Genomic DNA, 17592 nt, shown 5'->3' on the forward strand with positions numbered 1-17592 from the left:
CTTATGGGGGCGCCTGGGTGGCTCAGTCGGTTGGGCATCCGACTTCAGCTCAGGTCATGATCTCGCGGTGCGTGAGTTCGAGCCCCGCGTCGGGCTCGGATTCTGTGTCTCCCTCTCTCTCTGAACCTCCCCCGTTCATGCTGTCTCTCCCTGTCTCAAAAATAAATAAACGTTAAAAAAAAATTAAATAAATAAATAAATAAATAAAAATTAAAAAAAAAGTCTTATGGACAACAACCACAGTTTTAGGAAATAAGTCCCAAACATACTGACTTGATATGAACTTATTAATGCCCATATTGAGAGGATTTTAATTTTACTTATTTAAAATTATAAATCATTAATTTAAAGTTAAACTTTATGCTTGAAACTGATGAGCCCCTACCAGGATAAACTTTCTTAATCTGGGTTGTATATGTGTACTTAATGGTGTTTTATCTTTTGTTCCCTCGTGAAATCAAAATTTACATTTTAAAGCCAGTTTAGGTGGGGATTATTTCAGTATTTCAAATAAAACTGAAAGAAATGTATACAGTGCCTTTATAAGAATCTTTGTGTATTAGGAAAAAAGTAATGGCTATGAGCTATATGACCCAAAACTTGATGTGCAATAAGAGAGATGATAAATGTCATTAATTGTGGGAAAAGACCACTTAAGGATCCTTTTTTTATTTATTTTTTTAATAAGTTTATTTGTTTATTTTGAGAGAGACAGAGATAGCACACATAGGGAAGGGGCAGAGAGAGGGAGGGAGAGAGAGAATCCCAAGCAGGCTGCCTGTTCGGAGCCCAGTGCGGGGCTCGAATTCATGAAACCACAAGATCATGACCTGAGCTGAAACCAAGAGTCAGTCGCTTAACCGACTGAGCCACCCAGGCACCCCAAGGATACATTTTTTAAGGCTGAATTAGAAGATATAATAAAAACGTCCATAACCCGATCAAGGTATCCACATAAGATCCTCTCAAGGAAAGGTGACAAAAGACACTTCCTATATATATTATTTCTTACAGTCAAATCTCATAAATACAGGTGAAGAATGCTTGCTTTTCTACTATCCACAAAGTCCAAGAAACATTACCAAAACTGTTCTTGGTCTCCAACTTACACATTTCACCACCACCACTATCATAAACTCCTAAGGACTACCAGAGGGGAGGGGATAGGGGAAATGGGTGAAAGAGATAACAGGGATTAAGGAGGGCACTTGTGATGAGCACCGGGTGTTGTATGGAACTGAATCACTATATTGTACACCTGAAACTAACATAACATTGTATGTTAACTATTAACTATACTGGAATTAAAATAAACTCAGTAACTGCAAGCTATGAGAATAACTTTAAAAGTAGCTCAGGAAAGGGGCACCTGGGTGGCTCAGTCAGTTAAGCAACTGACTTCAGCTCAGGTCATGATCTCACCGTTCACAAGTTCGAGCCAGGTGTCAGGGTCTGTGCAGACAGCTCAGAACCTGGAGCCTGCTTGGGACTCTGTGTCTCCCTCTCTCTCTGCCCGTCCCCTGCTCACACGGGCGTGCATGCGCGCTCTCTCTCTCTCTCTCAAAAATATTTTTTTTAATTTTTTTAAAAAGTAGCTTAGGAAAAAAAGCACTCAAGCTTAACTTGCTCCTCCCCTCAAAAAATATATTCTGAAAAACAAATTCCAAACATAAAAGTGAAATGATTTGAGGGATTATTTCTTTAGCTTCATGCAATCCTCCATTAGCATGGACAATTCAGTTGCCTGTGTGTTCTCAGGCTCCACTCAAACAGCCTTGGATGAAGGATACTGACATTCCAGGTGCGGCCACATCAGACATCCAGAAAAGGACATGAAATTTGTGAATAGCAACCAAAGTTGAGGAAAACACCTCAAGCTCAAGTGCTTACGGGGCATAGACCATTTAAGTTACTAAACTAAGGCAATCTTGCAAAGGTGGAAAATGACAACTACCCCCAAGGTAGGAGAGACCACGTGAAATGGAGTGCCTAAACGGAATTTCTGCAAGTTGACTGTTACCACGAACAAAGGTAATGAAGCCACACGACCCTATTTTACAAGAAAACTTATTAACCAGATTTTTATGAGATTTTTAAAAAGAAAAACAAAAAAACCTGCTGGCAACCAATTCAGATTTAAAGGACTGTGTTAACCAAACCAAACTATAGGCTAAATCAGAACCCCGGACCACAGTTTGCAAATTTTGGTCTAGGGATTCAGTAGGCAAAAACGAATAAAGAAAAGAACACCGGACAAAGAGGAGACGCTGATTAATGTCAATTAAAATTAAAGGTATGCTGGGAATCTGCCTAGAATACCGAAATGAGTAGCTTCCTTGCAGAGTTTGAGATGTAGGGGCAATAATAAACTCGAAGGAGAAGAAAATCAGTGAACGAGAGCAAGGGCAGGGAGGCAGTTCTGGGCAGTAAGTGCCTTAATAGGTATCCAGGTGAAACCGAGGACGGAGTCTTTCTCACCACAGGCTACGGAGGTCTGCAGTGCCTCAGATCCCGCGGGGCTGCGCCCGGCCGAACTACCTGCAGCCGCAGGGGTCGCGGCTCCTCTGGGGCTGGGGCCAGGACCCACAGCGCCCACTGACCCCTTCTCTCGCCCCCCTCCGGCGCCGCGAAGATGGAGTCCATTTCCCGAAGAGGGGGCCGCAGTGGCCCGTCCTCGGGCTCGGCCTCGGCCACCGGCCACCTGGCGCCAGGAAGCTTCCATCCCTGCAGAGGAAGGGGGAAAAAAAAATAAGTGGAAGGAGAGTGAGAGCAGCGGGTGACGAGGCGGGGAAAGGGGCAGTGGGGGAAGCCAGTGCGAGGAGCAGAATGAGGAGGGTCCCCGCGGGGCGAGGACCTGGTGTGAGAAGGTCGCGGCCCTGTCACTAGGAGGGCCAGTCCCCGCTAAGCCCAGGTTTAGGAGATGGACCAGGGAGAGAGAGGACTAGACAGAGAAATGGACCTCAGGGCAAGGAGCATCCAGTACCGCAGAGGGAGAGCCCGGGAGAAGGGAAGCGCCTCCTCGGCCTCAGAGGGAGCGTAGTGCGGATAAAAGTACAGACTGACCCCTCGGCTCCCGCGGGAGACCAACTGTAGTAGCGGACCCCAAGGAAAGCTACGTCTCCTTACCGACGGCGCCCGCCCCGGGCGACTACAACTCCCAGAAGCCCAGATCGACTGCCCGCAGAACGCGTGGCATCACTGGCCACTTCCTTATCCGGGAGCGTTTCTGGGAGGGAGAGTTGCTCAAAGCGCGTGCGCTGACTTGCACCGAGCCTTCGGAAACTACAATTCCCGGCGTGCTCTGGGGTTTGGGTGGGATCGTCGCCCAGAGAGGGTGGAAGATTGGGAGGTGGGCGGGCGGGCCCGCCCTCAACTCCGCCCGCCCTCAACTCCAGAGGATACTAAGGCTTCCCCAACGGTACCTTAAACCCAGTTGGGTATCAGGGTTCTGTCAGATACTGTCTGACAGATACTGTCAGATGGCTGTAATTGGCTATTCTCCAGCCTTAGCCTTGACTCCAGGCTTTCAGGTGGCAGAATTCTCACTGACGGAAATAAACAAAGAAAACACTTGGGCGTAGAGGAAGAGGGACGGAAAGCTGGAGTATTGAGAGAAAGTGGCGCTTCAGACAAGCGCCCTTCTGAATTGCTATAGCGATGTAAAGGATAAGTCTCATAGTTTTTTATAGTCTATAGTTTACAGTAAGGTCCTGAAGGAGGCTGATTTTTTACCTTCATGACAGCTCCCTAAAGTAGATTTTATTAAGGAAAGTAATTGAAAGCCATGACCTGACTTTGCTGACTTTTCCAGTAAGATATACTGCGCTGAGCGCTGAACAGGGAGCCTGCTTGGGATTCTCTCTTTCCCTCTTTCTCTGCCCCTCTCCCCACTCTCAAAATAAACATTAAAAAAAGATAAACGTCAAAAAATTGGGGGTCTGACTGGGATTGAGGAATATGTTGATTGCTGTTTGGAACTACTGTCTTTATACAACTCTTCAACCTCAATTCTCTACATTAATAATAAATACCTAATGTTTAAATGGCATTTGTTAAGTGCCAGACACTATTCAAAGTGTCTTAATATATATGTATTAATTAATTCTTCACAATAACCCTATTTATTCCCAGTTTACAGCTGAAAACACTGAGGCACAGAGAGGTTAAGTAATCTGCCTTTGCTGATAGAACTAGGTATTGTTATCATGGATACCATTTTTTAAATTAGGAAACAAACACAAAATTTTCTTATTCAAAATCCTAGCAGAATCAAAATCGCAACAGAGTAGCGTGATTCCTGACCTATATTCTTAAACACCATGCCATATGATTACTGTATAAATGTATTTAATGTTTACATAGAAATTCCAGTTACTTTTAGAGGGCCTGCCTAATCAAGTGAAAAAATCCTCACATTATGAGAATTATTCCCCTGCCATATGACAAAATAAAAATTTATAATCATAATTATTTTGGAATCAGAATCATATGTGTTACCTGTGTTAGGAAACTATTACAGAATGATAGTAAAGTTTTGCAGTGAAGAATTGTATACCATATGGAAGCATATGTCAGTTGAGAACCTGTTTACAAAGTGACCATTGCTGTTATTTTTACTTTGGAATTTCAGATAATATTTGGGAGAAACAAGATTTTTTGTGTGTGTTTATGGGAAATATAATTAAAAAATATAAATATAATTAAAATTATATTATTTAGTATATATCCTATGTATTAAATTATTAATTTATTATCATATTATGTTATTATATAGTACATATTAAATTATTATATAATAGGGGCGCTTGGGTGGCTCAGTCAGTTGAGCGTCCGACTTCGGCTCAGGTCATGATCTCACAGTTTGTGAGTTTGAGCCCCACGTGGGGCTCTCTGCTGACAGCTCAGAGCCTGGAGCCTGCTTCAGATTCTGTGTCTCCCTCTCTCTCTGCCCCTTCCCTGCTCATACTCTGTCTCTCTCTGTCTCTCAAAAATGAATAAACGTTAAAAATTTTTTAATTATTATATAATAAATATAATTAGATATAATTAAACACAATTAAAATTATAAAATATAATTAAAATTATAAAGATCGATAACTATAATTGTGCAGGTCCAATTAATTTTAATTATTGGAAATAGTACCCAGAAGAATAGCTAGAAAGAGGCTGACAATACAAAGTGTTGGCAACAATGTGGAGTAACTGGAACTCTCATACTTACTGGTGGAAGTTGAAATTGGTTGAAACCCTTTCAAAAAAATGTTTGGCAATATCTACTAAAATATGACTTAGTACTATAACACCATAACCAAGCAATTCCACTTCTGTATATACCCCTAAAAGATATGAGTGCATATGTCCAGAAAACTCACATTTAGAGCAGCTTTATTCATAGCAACCAAAAGCTAGAAACAACCCTAATGTCCAGAATAGAAAAATAAATGTGGTGTAGTCATATAATGGACACACACACAAATGTGTGTGTGTGTATGTGTATATATATATATGTGTGTGTGTGTATGTACATATATACACATACACACACACATATATGAATATAACATGAATATATATGAATATATACACACACACATATATATGAATATAACATGAATATATATGAATACACACACACACACACACATATATGAATATAAAACATGATGGGTGATCTCAAAGATATCATATTAAGCAAAAGAATCCAGACACAGGAGAGTACTTACGTGTGGTTCCAATTTCATAAAGTTTCTGAACTACAAGTAGAAGCCAAATTAGTGATTACCTCTGATGGGGGTAGAAGGATTTTAACTGAGAAGAGGAGTGAGGTAGCCACCTAAGTGGTGGAAAACTTCTATCTTGATCTGGGTGGTAGTTTCATGTGTGTGTATACATATAAAAACAAAAAATATATACATTTATGATTTGTGCAACTTATGATATGTGTGATACCCCTCAATTCTGAAAAGAATTATAAAATATAGAAAAAATAAGATATCTGAATATGTCTATTGTCCAGCCCCTTGAAAAATGTGATTTAATTATATTTATTTGTCCATTACTGATACATTATCCTGATGTGGATTCTTTTTGCCAGAGTACCCATACAGAACCCCCCAAATACATTTATCCTTGGCAGATACATATATATTTACGTAAACACTATGCCAGTTATCAATTTATTGCCTCTCAACTCCAATTCACCCTTCAATGTATGCTCTATAATAATGGACAGCACTCTTTTAAGCACCTTGTCTGAGAGCACCACCTTAAGTTTTCTCAGCAGAGGGCGCTGGAGAGACATCGTGGGAAAGAACTTTTCCGGGGTTTCCTGATACCGCACGTTGGGTCAGCAACCTTGCAGTCTCTGCCTGGCCTGCAGTTAACCTTCAAAACAGACTCAACATGGAAACTGGCCCAGGGCCCCCTGCTCACTCTCTCTTAAATTAAAAAAAAAATTTTTTTAAGGAAATTAAGGATACGACATAAAGGCAAAATATACCAGCCAAAATAAGTAAAAAAGATTTTCTGCCATACATAGGGCAGAGGAAAACTAGAATATTAATAATCAGGTTGTTTCCATAGTCACATTAAAATAACTTTCAAAATATAACTTTAGGGGACTTGTTCTTTTTTTTCCTTTAGTTAGTAATATTCAGAATTGAATAATAAGAATAGCACTGTATAATGTAAATTTTATGAAAATGAAACTAAAATTTTTTTTGACTTTATCATTTTACTTTGTCTAGGAAAACCACAAGAGAAACAAAATCAAACAAACGTTTATTCATATTTAATGTAAACTGTTTTCAAATATTCAGCTTAACAATCCACCCATCAATCAATAATTGAGTCTAGCAGATATCTAATACTATCAGGCACTGGACATAATGTACTCAGAGATGAGAGAGATTCACGATAGGTAAAGTACCAGGGTTAGGATGAAGAGACTCATGAAGACGCCAGGGGCAGGATTAGATTTGGATAGAATGGAAAGATGCAATCTGAGTGGTAAGCCAAGGTTTAGAAGAGAAAATAAACATGGCACGTGTTTGAACCAGAAAAGAGAAAATTCCGTTGAATCCCAAGGCAAAGGTCATAAAGAAAGTTGGAGAGCATCTTGAAAACCGAAGTAGAAAAATTCGTTCTCAATGATGGCACTAAGTAATCACTATGAGGTTCAAGAAAGGGGAAACAATACCATAAAAGGAAGCCTTAGGTTTTTTTTTTTTTTTTAATCTGATTTTGCTTCTGAAAGATCACAGTGGCAACTCCGTGGAAATGGACTGTTGACATAAGAAGAGTAAAAGTGGAATTAGATACTGGGTAACAGACTACTGTAGGAATCTAGGTGAAAGACGGTAGTTTAGATGAGCAATGGATGTGACAGATTACCCTCACACTCGGGGTATATCTTGAAGGTTGAGCTCACAACATTCACTGACAGCTTAGATAACAGGTATGAGATTAAGAGTCAAGAAAATAAGACTCAAAGTTTTTCACCAGAGGAACTGGGTCAATGGTAGTGTCATTTTCTGACATAGGGAGGACAGGGAAAGAAACAGGCTTGAGAAAAAAGTCATGAGTTCTGCCTAGGACACATCAAATTCTCACTATAAACAAACAAACAAACAAACAAACAAACAAACAAGATCACCAGCTTGCACAGCAATGCTTCTGGCACTAGATGTATAGCTTCTTCCAAACAAAACAATTCAATTTGCAGAATTGACATTTAACTCAGTTCTGACATTTAACTCAGTTCTGACATTTAACTCAGTTCTGACACTAACTGCCTGGAGACTACAGACCCCATAGGTTAAGGGCTCAGTCCCCCGAAACTGCCCTCACACACATTTCATATGCCCAGTCACAAGTCTCATGTTGTCACATGTGCTACTAGCCAACTAGTTATAAATCATGTCCCCTCCTCGTGTTCTATAATTTTCTAGAATGGCTCACAGGAGCCAGAGCCAGAGTTTACTTTTTCTTACTGATTTATCATAAATGATACAACTCAGGACCAGGCACATGGAAGATATTCATAGGACAAGGAATGTGGGAAGGGGTAAGGAGCTTCCATAACTCTGAGGGCACTACCCTCCCAGTACCTCAATGTGTTTAGCAAGCCAGAAGCCCTCCAAACCCCTTGGGTTAAGGATTTTTTATTGGAGCCTCATTACATAAGCCTAATGGATTAGATCATTGGGTGTTAGTGATTGACTCAACCTGCAGTCCCTCTCCCCTTCCCAAGGTCAGGGGGTAGGGCTGAAAGTTCCAATTATCTAATCCCATGGTTTATTCCCCTGGCAACCAGCCCCCATCCTTAGGGGCTTTCCAAAAGTTACCTCATCAACAGAAACTCAGATGTGGTTGAAAGAGGCATGTTATGAAAAACAAAAAAAATGCTTTTTAAAATTTTTTCACTCTGGAGCTGGCTTCAGGAGTCAGTGACAAAAACCAAATCTTAAAAAAGATATTCCTATAGCTCTTATCACTTAGGGAACTACAACGGTTTTAGGAGCTTGGGCCAGCAACCAGAAACAAAGACCAAAATTTATATTTCTTATTAAAGTACATTTACCAAAGAAAATACCATGTGCCCAGTTCAATATACAAGTCTGGAGTTCAGAGGAGGAGGAGAGGCTGCAGATACAAATTTGGGAGCTTTCAGTACATAGATGTTGTAAAATGCTATGGGATGTATGAGCTCACTTAGGGAGTGATTATGGTGGCCACGGGACACTTTGGCCTTTAAAGATTCAATGAGGAGGGGAACCAAGGGAGATGGAAATCCAGTCAGAGAACTGACTGAAAGCCAAGTATCTCGAAAGGCAAGTGAAGAAAAGCATTTCCAGAAAGGAAGTGATCATCTCTATCTAACACCACTGAGAGATCTGGTGAGTTTTGGACTCAGGACTGACCACGAGATTTGGCAAAGCAGGGGTCATTGATATTGGTCACCTTGACAAGAGATTTCAGTGGAGTGATAGCAGCAAAACTTCATCGTGTCAGGTTCAAGGAAGAACAGAGAGAGAGGAACTCTCTCCGTTGGCAAAGACAAATTCTACAGAAGTTTTACAGTCAAGGAGAGCAGAATGCGGTGTTGGCTGGAAGCAGATACAGGGCCAAGCAGCAGGTAGATGTTCTTTTAAGATTTGAGCCATTGCACATTGAAGGGGACAATCCACAGGGGGTGAGGGGATGGTAAAGCATGATGGGGGGGGGCAAGGCAAGGGGGAGATGATTGTAACAACAAAGTCCTGGAGTACAAGAGAGGGTCTAGAAACCTGTGCACAAGTAGAAGATACAGTTTCTCAGACAGGAACTTAGGGTGCTTGTCCATTGTAAGAGACTTGTCTCAGACATTCTTCGGGCTTGCTCCCATGCCCGATGCTGTGGTGGCAAGACCCTAACGTGTGCGGTCTCGGTGCGCTACTTGGGGCGTGAGACTCTTTTAGAGGCTAGGGACTCCAGGTCTAGGATCCAGCCTTCCCCATGTTCAACTTGGTTGTTTCCTTCGAGGGCCTACTATAGCCTTGGGGAGCACTCAAGGAACCAACAGCTTTGTTTTTCCTTCTCCCAGCTCAGAGTTAAAGTCTAGCAGAAATCCTACTTCTGAGTAAACGCAACACACTTTGTAAAATGTTCATGCCGTTCATCTGTGATCTAGTAAAAGATTCACTATTTCTCTGAATATGTTGAAAGGAAATTCTCTAAAACTAGAAGAGAAAGCCCTGGAAGTGGGGTTGACATTCAGATATCACCTTAAAAAAAAAAAAAAAAAAAAGAAAAAAAAAAAAGATAGGCTGGGAGCAGGATAACTCATGAGTACATAATGGTCTCAAGAAACAACAGATTTATTTGGGCAGATATTCCAAATATGAGATATATATAAATTCAGGGGTTCCATTGCTAAAAGAAGAAGACAGGTATTTCTGCTCGACTTTAATATTATATATAATGTATATTATACACTATTATATGTTATTTATATTTATATTATTATGTATTGTATATGATATGTTATATTATTATTTTATATATGTTTTATACGGAATATATCATGTATGTAATATTATATATTAATATAAAGACTATGCCGTGTTGGCCTCTCTTGCTTTTAGGTGTAACCGCACAACTAAGTTTTTGCCAGTGAGATGTGAGTGGAAATGAAAGTGTCCTAAAGGAAAGAAATGCCCTCCCCCTTTCTCATTCCAGATGCCTAATGTGTAAATAGGATGGCAGAAGCTGAATTAGCCATTTCAGACCATGAGGCGATCTTGGGAGAGGAGACCTACGGGATGAAAGGCAGATCTGTTGAAACATCCAGATAGGAGCTAGTATCCCGGAGAAATTCTCTGAGAAATGTCATGGCAGGCCTGTCCTGCTTCTCTCTGGACTTCAGCATGAGAAGTAAATATAGATCAATCATGTTTAAACAACAGTTCCTGAATTCTTCTAAGCCGTTACTATCCTCTGCTTGCATCTGAACCCACAATACACAAATAATCCGGTTTTGTGAGGGAAAGCTGATAATTCGATTTCAATAAATTTTCTACAGACCTTTAATCAAAAGTCATTACAAGAATTTGGAAAACATTCCAACAGAAATGAGATGGCTGTCAGAGAATACAATCATCAGCTTAAAAGAGGTGATAAATTTTTAATTCCTTGAGGCTTTTGAAAGTGCTTAGATATTATTCTGTTAGATATTACTCAGATGAACTCAGCAATAGTTAACTTGACATCTGAAGATCCTTTCCAGGCTTGTTATTGAAATATTCTGTTGTGTTTATTTTTCCAGGGTTGGCATCAAGACTATGATACTAGAGGGGCACCTCAGTGGCGCAGTCGGTGAAGCGTCCGACTTCGACTCAGGTCACGATCTCACCACTCATGAGTTCGAGCCCCGCGTCGGGCTCTGTGCTGACAGCTCGGAGCCTGGAGCCCGTTTCAGATTCTGTGTCTCTGTCCCTCCCCTGCTCTCATCTGTCTGTCTCTCTCTCTCTAAAATAAATAAAACATTAAAAAAAAAAAAACATGATACTAGAAACATGTTAGTTCCTAATATGGCGTGACAGTGTGCCAAACAGTGCCTAATGCTTCTAAAGTTAGTAGGAGCCTTCATTTCCACAATTACTGCCTTCTCTTGAAGAGAAAAGTAAAATCTGAGAAACCCTAGTTCTGAGGAGATTCAAGGCACCTTACAAAACATTACAAACATTCTTGCCACCTATAGGTGATCTAGAAAAATACTCACTATTTCTCTGAATGTGCTGAAAGAAAATCTTCTAAAAACTAGAAGAAACTCCTGCAAATGAGGTTGACATTCATATATCACTTTTTAAAAACGATGGAACCATCTGGCAACAAGGTAATTCGTTATCACAGTTTGCTCTCAAGAAATAACAGGCAACCACTCCAAATAAGCTATTTTTCATTCCTAGTGACAGTACTGTGAGGAGTTATACTCTTAATGTTTTGTATGAAGAGACTTCCAGAACCTCCACCGTTACACATTTTTCCCTCCCCTTCCCCATTACGTGATTTTCCTCATCTCTGCCCAGTTTAAAGTGAGTTCGTTCCTCTTCCAAGCAATCCTACTTATTCTCTGAAAGAGAGCTTATTGTTTTCCAAATTGCCAGTGGTGGTCCATTAATTAATCACGATATCAATTGAGTAATTTGCAACAAGCATTTTTTCAAAAGAACTAAAATAGAATAGATAAAAGAGAAAGTCCTTGAGTACATTGCATGTTAGAAGGGGAAGTATTCTTTTCTGAAAGGTTTGTTACAGCTATGTGGTTTCTAGATCGCAATCAAAATGCATGTTATATGGGTTATTTATTATGGGTCATAATCAAGGAAGTTTGAACAGACTGCCCTGGAAACAGTTGCCCTCATTATCGCACCTGACCTTTCTCAGCTCAGAAATATTTTTTCTTTGCCTCAACATTCTGCTTAAATTACACTTCTAAGAATCATTTGTTCCCCAATGAGAATAGCCTTCCTTTGGTACCATGTTGTTATGTGTCTTACAAGTGCAGCACTCAGGAAAAGTCCAATCAGTGAAGCAAAATCCGAAGCTCCTGGATCTCTCTGTTTTTCTTACATTTGGCTTTAGGAGTAGATGATGAGCTTTGAGGCCTCTTTCCACAGTAAGACCAGATATTCCTTTTTTCTTAGTCCTCAGAGACAAGTATGGGAATAATCAGCTTCTGAAGGAACTTTATAGACGAATTAGTCAATGTTAAGTCTTTCCATTCTCTTAATAATCATCTAGGTATCTTTACTGTTGCTGTTGCTGTTTAAGTGCATTTCTCCCAGCCTTTGTCTTTCTGCACTGGAGTCCTGTGTTCTCTCGCGCACCACCATTAATCCATGTGTCACCTTTCCACTCATTCTCCAGACCCCACCCAGCTCTAATAAAATATGTTCAGGGTTCATTAAACAGAAGAGCACACGATTTCCTAAGTTTGGATGCTCATGATTTTCTACAAAGGCAGGAAAATTTCTTCTTAAAACTTCCTAACGAAACCCAAACTTTTCGTGATTTTTTTTTTGTAAGTACTCCCTGAAACATTACAGGCTACAAAACTCCTTATCTAGGCCTTTACTGTATTCTTTACTGTATTTGATTGCTTAAAGCCAATTACTTAAAAATTGTAATTTGAATTATTTTACTTGGGGTACTCCAGTGGAACTTATCTATACTGAAGCTCATCCATTGATTTTAAGATCATATTTAATTAAACATGTGAGGTGTAACTGGTCCCATCAGGATCAGTAAGCCAAGAATCTATTTAACCTTACCACTTGTATGATCTTACTCTAAATGTCATATATAATTGAAACAATAGTAAGCATCCTTATGATAAATTTTTGAAAGTTCAAATAAGTGATATTTACTTATTTCCTTTGTCCACAAACCTATTTACAGCTCAACTAGGTGATTTAGTTATGGCTTCCTGTTCTCAAGGACCATTTAATTTGAAGAGCGTGATCTTAACCGGACTCAGAGAGCAAACTCTCAATCCACATGGTCAATACCTTTGGCATACTATATTTGATTGCAGATAAGTGTTTGAAATATGGTTAAGCTAGATTATGTATTTTTAGATCCTTTGTGGTTTATTTTTGACCATCCTTTCTGAGCTGCAAAGAAGCAAAGTCTTTCTGGTTTGGCATGGAGGCCAGAAGGGCAGTCTCCCTCTCCAGGTAAGAGATAGAAATGAAACTAGGTCACCGGTGTTAAACCAAGAGGTCTATGTTAAGAGATTTAGTACCAAAATGTGAAAAAAGAATTTCTCAAAAGGGAGGAAATAGCCATTATTGCAGTTCAGTAAAATACAACTCTCAGTTTTCTGTCACCAAAGAGTCTTGCCTCTCTTTAATCGAAAAGTTTCGAATGCCCAATTATTTTAGATATAAAAATAAAAGAAATATAATTGAAGTAAATTTCATATTACGTTATTGTGGTATGCTTCCATAGTAATTTTATATATTTTGTGCTCTTTGGGCATTTTGAAATTATATCTAAATGGAACAATGGGAATATCTGTAATTTAAATCTATTGATTATCAGTATTTTTGGCAAATGAAGGAACTAGGGACAGTGACTTATTACATTCAAAAATGAATGGAAAAAAATTACATCTGTGTTCTAGAGACTCCTGATAATGGTAGGCAAATGTTCATCCCTTGTGCCCTGAGTGGCTGGCTCATTGGTCCCCCTTTCTGCAGAGAGAAAGCAATGAGACCACTGAAGGAAAGCATGGCACATCATGGATTTTGGTGCCATAACGGTACTGTGCTCCTGGGCATCATCAATCTTTGTGACAAACCCAGGAAACAGGCTCCATGATCTCTAAAGAACTAACTCAAGTAGCTTTTTGGACCACATCCAACTGGCTAAAGCTCAACCCAGATAAAGCAAAAATGAATCTAACTAAAAAGAGAAATTGGCAATCTGACAAGAAATCCAACATCAACTCTTTTTAAGGGCCAACATTGTCAGGCCGATGAGTAATTTTGTGGTAAATTGCTATTTTCAGAACCCCAAAGGAACGCACTGGTGAAAAATGCATTCTTTCACCTCTAACTCATCAGGAAACCAAGAGCCAGACATGAAATGTAATTCTAGAAGGTATTGTCTCGAATTTACTCAATATGCAGTCTGACTAGCTTAAAGTGGAAACATACAAGTAACAGACATATTATCACCAAGTAGAACCCCATAAAGCACTCAACTTGGTCTGTGTAGAGAGCAATCAAGGGCAACCTCACAGTGAAGTAAACACTGAACCAAGGGTCAAAAGTCCAGGCTTTGTCACTAAACTAGCTGTGTGAATTCATACTCATCTCTTCTACTCCTCTTTTCTCTTCCATTTGAAATAGTTCACATATACCAAAAATCATAGACAGAATACATGTATTTGTACCTAGGTTCATCAGATCTTAACATTTGAACTTATGTCTTTCAGATTGTTTTTAAAAATATAAAACATCATGGACTGTTGAAGTCCTCTGAATTTTTCACTCTCCCCCCACCCCCGTCTCATTCTCTCCAGCCCCACAAGTGTGAATGCTGTTCCGATTTCTGCTATCGAATATTCCCATGCCTGTTATTAAACTGTGACATCAGAGGTGCAGATCCATACACACTACTGAGTATTGTGTTGTGTGTTTGTAAATTTTGTATAGGTGATATTTTGTGCACATGAAAGTCGGCTCATGAATTCAAGGGTGAAGAGCAGGGGCCCTGAAGCCCCACTGTCCGGGTTCAAAGAGCAGTTATACCACTTCCTTCCTGTGGGCCTTGGGCAAATTACTTACACTCTCTGTGCCTCCCTTTCCTCATCTTTTAAACAGAACACATAGTGGAACCTAACTTACAAGCTATCACGAAGATTAAATGCACTGAAATCTAGAAAGTACTTGACCAGTGCCAGCACAAACTAAACACTAGGTTAAGTGATGGTATCTGTTACTATTCAAGCATGTTGTATGGTATTCCATTATGGGGCTATATTCCAATTCATGTATCTGGCTTCCTTTTGATGGACATTTAGGTTGTTTCCAAACTTTAGCTATTATAAGCATTCTTTGACATGTCTTATGGTGCATATGTGGCCAATTTTCTGTAGTGACTATACCTAACAATGAAATTGCTGGCTTTTACATCAGCCTGACCCTGGCTTTAGCAGATATTAGCACATGGCTCTCCAACATACGGTAAAAATTCCCACTGCTACTCCGAGTTCCTAACACTCTACATCCTCACCAACTGTAGTGTTGCCTCATCATCATTTCTGTACTTGTAAAACGAGGAGGGGTGAATTAGACCATCTCTGGAATCTTTTTGCATTTTCTATGTGCTCCAATTTCCTTTCCATGAATTTCCTGCTTTCTTCCTTCACCTAGAGATAAACTAGTCCAGGGAATAGCAACCTTTTCTTTTGAGTCTATAGGCCTGTTTTTTGGTATTTTATATTCTGAACGGTCTATAAACAAAGGCATCCAATAATACAATTTCTGTAGTTATAAGGTAGAATATTAACCACATTGACAGTGTTTTAGCCAGGCATACTTCCAACACAGTTAAAACATATCAACAGTTTCCAAACTTTTTAAGCAATGGATATTTTTTAATAAAAATATAAAGTGAATTTCAATATAAATGCTGCTTGCTCCTTTTTTGTGTGTGCTTACCTCTAATACATAGCTCACAGATTGGTAAAAAGCTTCTTGTAATGTAATTGTCATTATTGCATTGGTGAGCTTTCCGAAATTAAGAAATACTAAAATGCTTCAATTTATCTTGTTGCTGTCTCCATTAAATTTGCATATTAAATTTTACTTGATCATGCTTTAATTTTAGACTGGCATATAGTTTGCTATGCTAAAATCTTCTGGAAATATTCATGTTAGGAAAAAAAATGCCCATTATTGCCAAAGACCTCTGATTTTACTACCTATAATTTCTGTGAAGAAAAATGTAGTTTCAGGCTTTGGAGGTTGTGATTGTAGACCAACATTGCCACCTAATGGTAAGAAGTTTAACCATGTCATATTTCAAGTTGGAAAAGTTGGGGTTTTTTAAAGATATATGCAAAACTCTGAAGTAATCTATTCCTATGGAAACATTACATTATACTAGAGTTGGGCAGGAAGTGCAAACACTCATCAGACACACTGGCAAGACTAGCTGATTGGGCTTCTGCTCCCTCCTTGATCTGCCATCTATGAGTTCTAGAATTCTCTCTCATCTGCTCTCAGATTAGTTGCTAAACAACTTCAAATTTCAACCACTTCTCCCTTGTCCTTATCTAGACCCTGTCCTAGTCTTAATATGTTAAGACAGGCAAGTGGAGTCTGGAATCAATCTAGAATAAGGGTGGTTTCTTGCATTAGCAAAAGGTGAGTTCCTGCTTTGACATCTATCTGTACCCAGGTCAGCATCCTTACCATGAGTCTCCCAAAGCCACATATTTCCTGTCTTTTTAAAAGATTTCTTTATGAAGCCAGAATCCAGTTGTGAACCTCTGCATTGCACTCCAGGTGTCTAAAGTGGAACTTCGCCACTACCTGTCAGAGCCTCCACCTGGAAGAGTCATGGAAAAGGAATTGGCTTAGCCCTCCTGACTCAAGTCTTTGTACCAAGAATCTGCCACCTGCCCAATCGAAGCATCAGAAAGACTTACAGAGCTTTGGGTCTGAGGTCATCAAATCAGAATGGGTGTCTCTAGCCCAGATCAGACTCGATGTACCCACCCTCCTGGATGCTGTGACTGGAGCTGCTTCTCCTTGGGAACCAAACCCTGAGCCATCTTTTTTTATTTTATTTTTCTATCTTTATTTTTGAGAGAGCGAGAGAGAGACAGAGTGCGAGTGGTGGGGAACAGAGAGAGGGAGACACAGAATCCGAAGCAGGCTCCAGGCTCTGAGCTGTCAGCACAGAGCCCGATGCGGGGCTCAAACTCACAAACCGTGAGATCATGACCTGAGCTGAAGTCGGATGCTTAACCGACTGAGCCTCCCAGGCGCCCCGGCCCTGAGCCATCTTATCTTACTAAATCAAGTCTCTTTGCAATGCCTTAGAGGTTTTTATAACAGGCAACAAGGAGCACAAAGAATAAAATGTGTGTGAAGGAGAAGGAGTATTAAAAATATGGAAAAAGAGAGAGTAAAAAGAGTACTTGTCTCAGTCAGAAACCATATTACATTCTAATTACAACCCACCCACTCCAGAACCAGCCACTTCCTCTGTAGTGAAGAAACACTTGCTGGGTGATATTGAACAAATAACATGTAAAATGGCAACATAAGACTGCAAATACCATGCATAGTTCAATGAATATCCTTTTTGGTAGAACAGAATAAACTCTACCATAGACATACACTGATCAAGGTCCATATAAGTATTTGAAATGTCAAATTAACAAGATGTCATGTCAAGCCATATTATTATAGGCAGAGATAGAAATTTTATATCAATTCCAGAGATCTGTGTTAAGAAGAACTTTTGAACCACATGGGTTAAGCAATAGAGAGCTGTATGACTGATTAGCAATGTCTTCCACAACCACACACT

At 39.7% G+C, this 17592-nt stretch overlaps 1 protein-coding gene across 4 annotated transcripts in view; it reads right to left on the reverse strand.

Annotated features, from left to right (window-relative positions):
* NFXL1 (nuclear transcription factor, X-box binding like 1) overlaps positions 1-3204 on the reverse strand; it is a 72174-nt gene extending 68970 nt beyond the window's left edge. For 2 of the 4 annotated variants that reach the window (XM_049632008.1, XM_049632012.1), the window contains exons 1-2: positions 3127-3204; positions 2479-2724 (exon numbers count right to left, since the gene is read on the reverse strand). In XM_049632008.1, the coding sequence (XP_049487965.1) occupies positions 2479-2722 (244 nt within the window). In that variant the 5' untranslated portion in view covers positions 2723-2724; positions 3127-3204. Of the gene's footprint in view, positions 1-2478; positions 2725-2983 lie in introns of all 4 variants that reach the window. The other 2 variants (XM_049632010.1, XM_049632011.1) reach the window with 2 other exon arrangements.
* Between the last annotated feature and the right edge of the window lie 14388 nt (positions 3205-17592).

This window comes from Panthera uncia, chromosome B1 (assembly GCF_023721935.1).
Source record: "Panthera uncia isolate 11264 chromosome B1, Puncia_PCG_1.0, whole genome shotgun sequence".
Taxonomy (NCBI): Eukaryota; Metazoa; Chordata; class Mammalia; order Carnivora; family Felidae; genus Panthera; species Panthera uncia.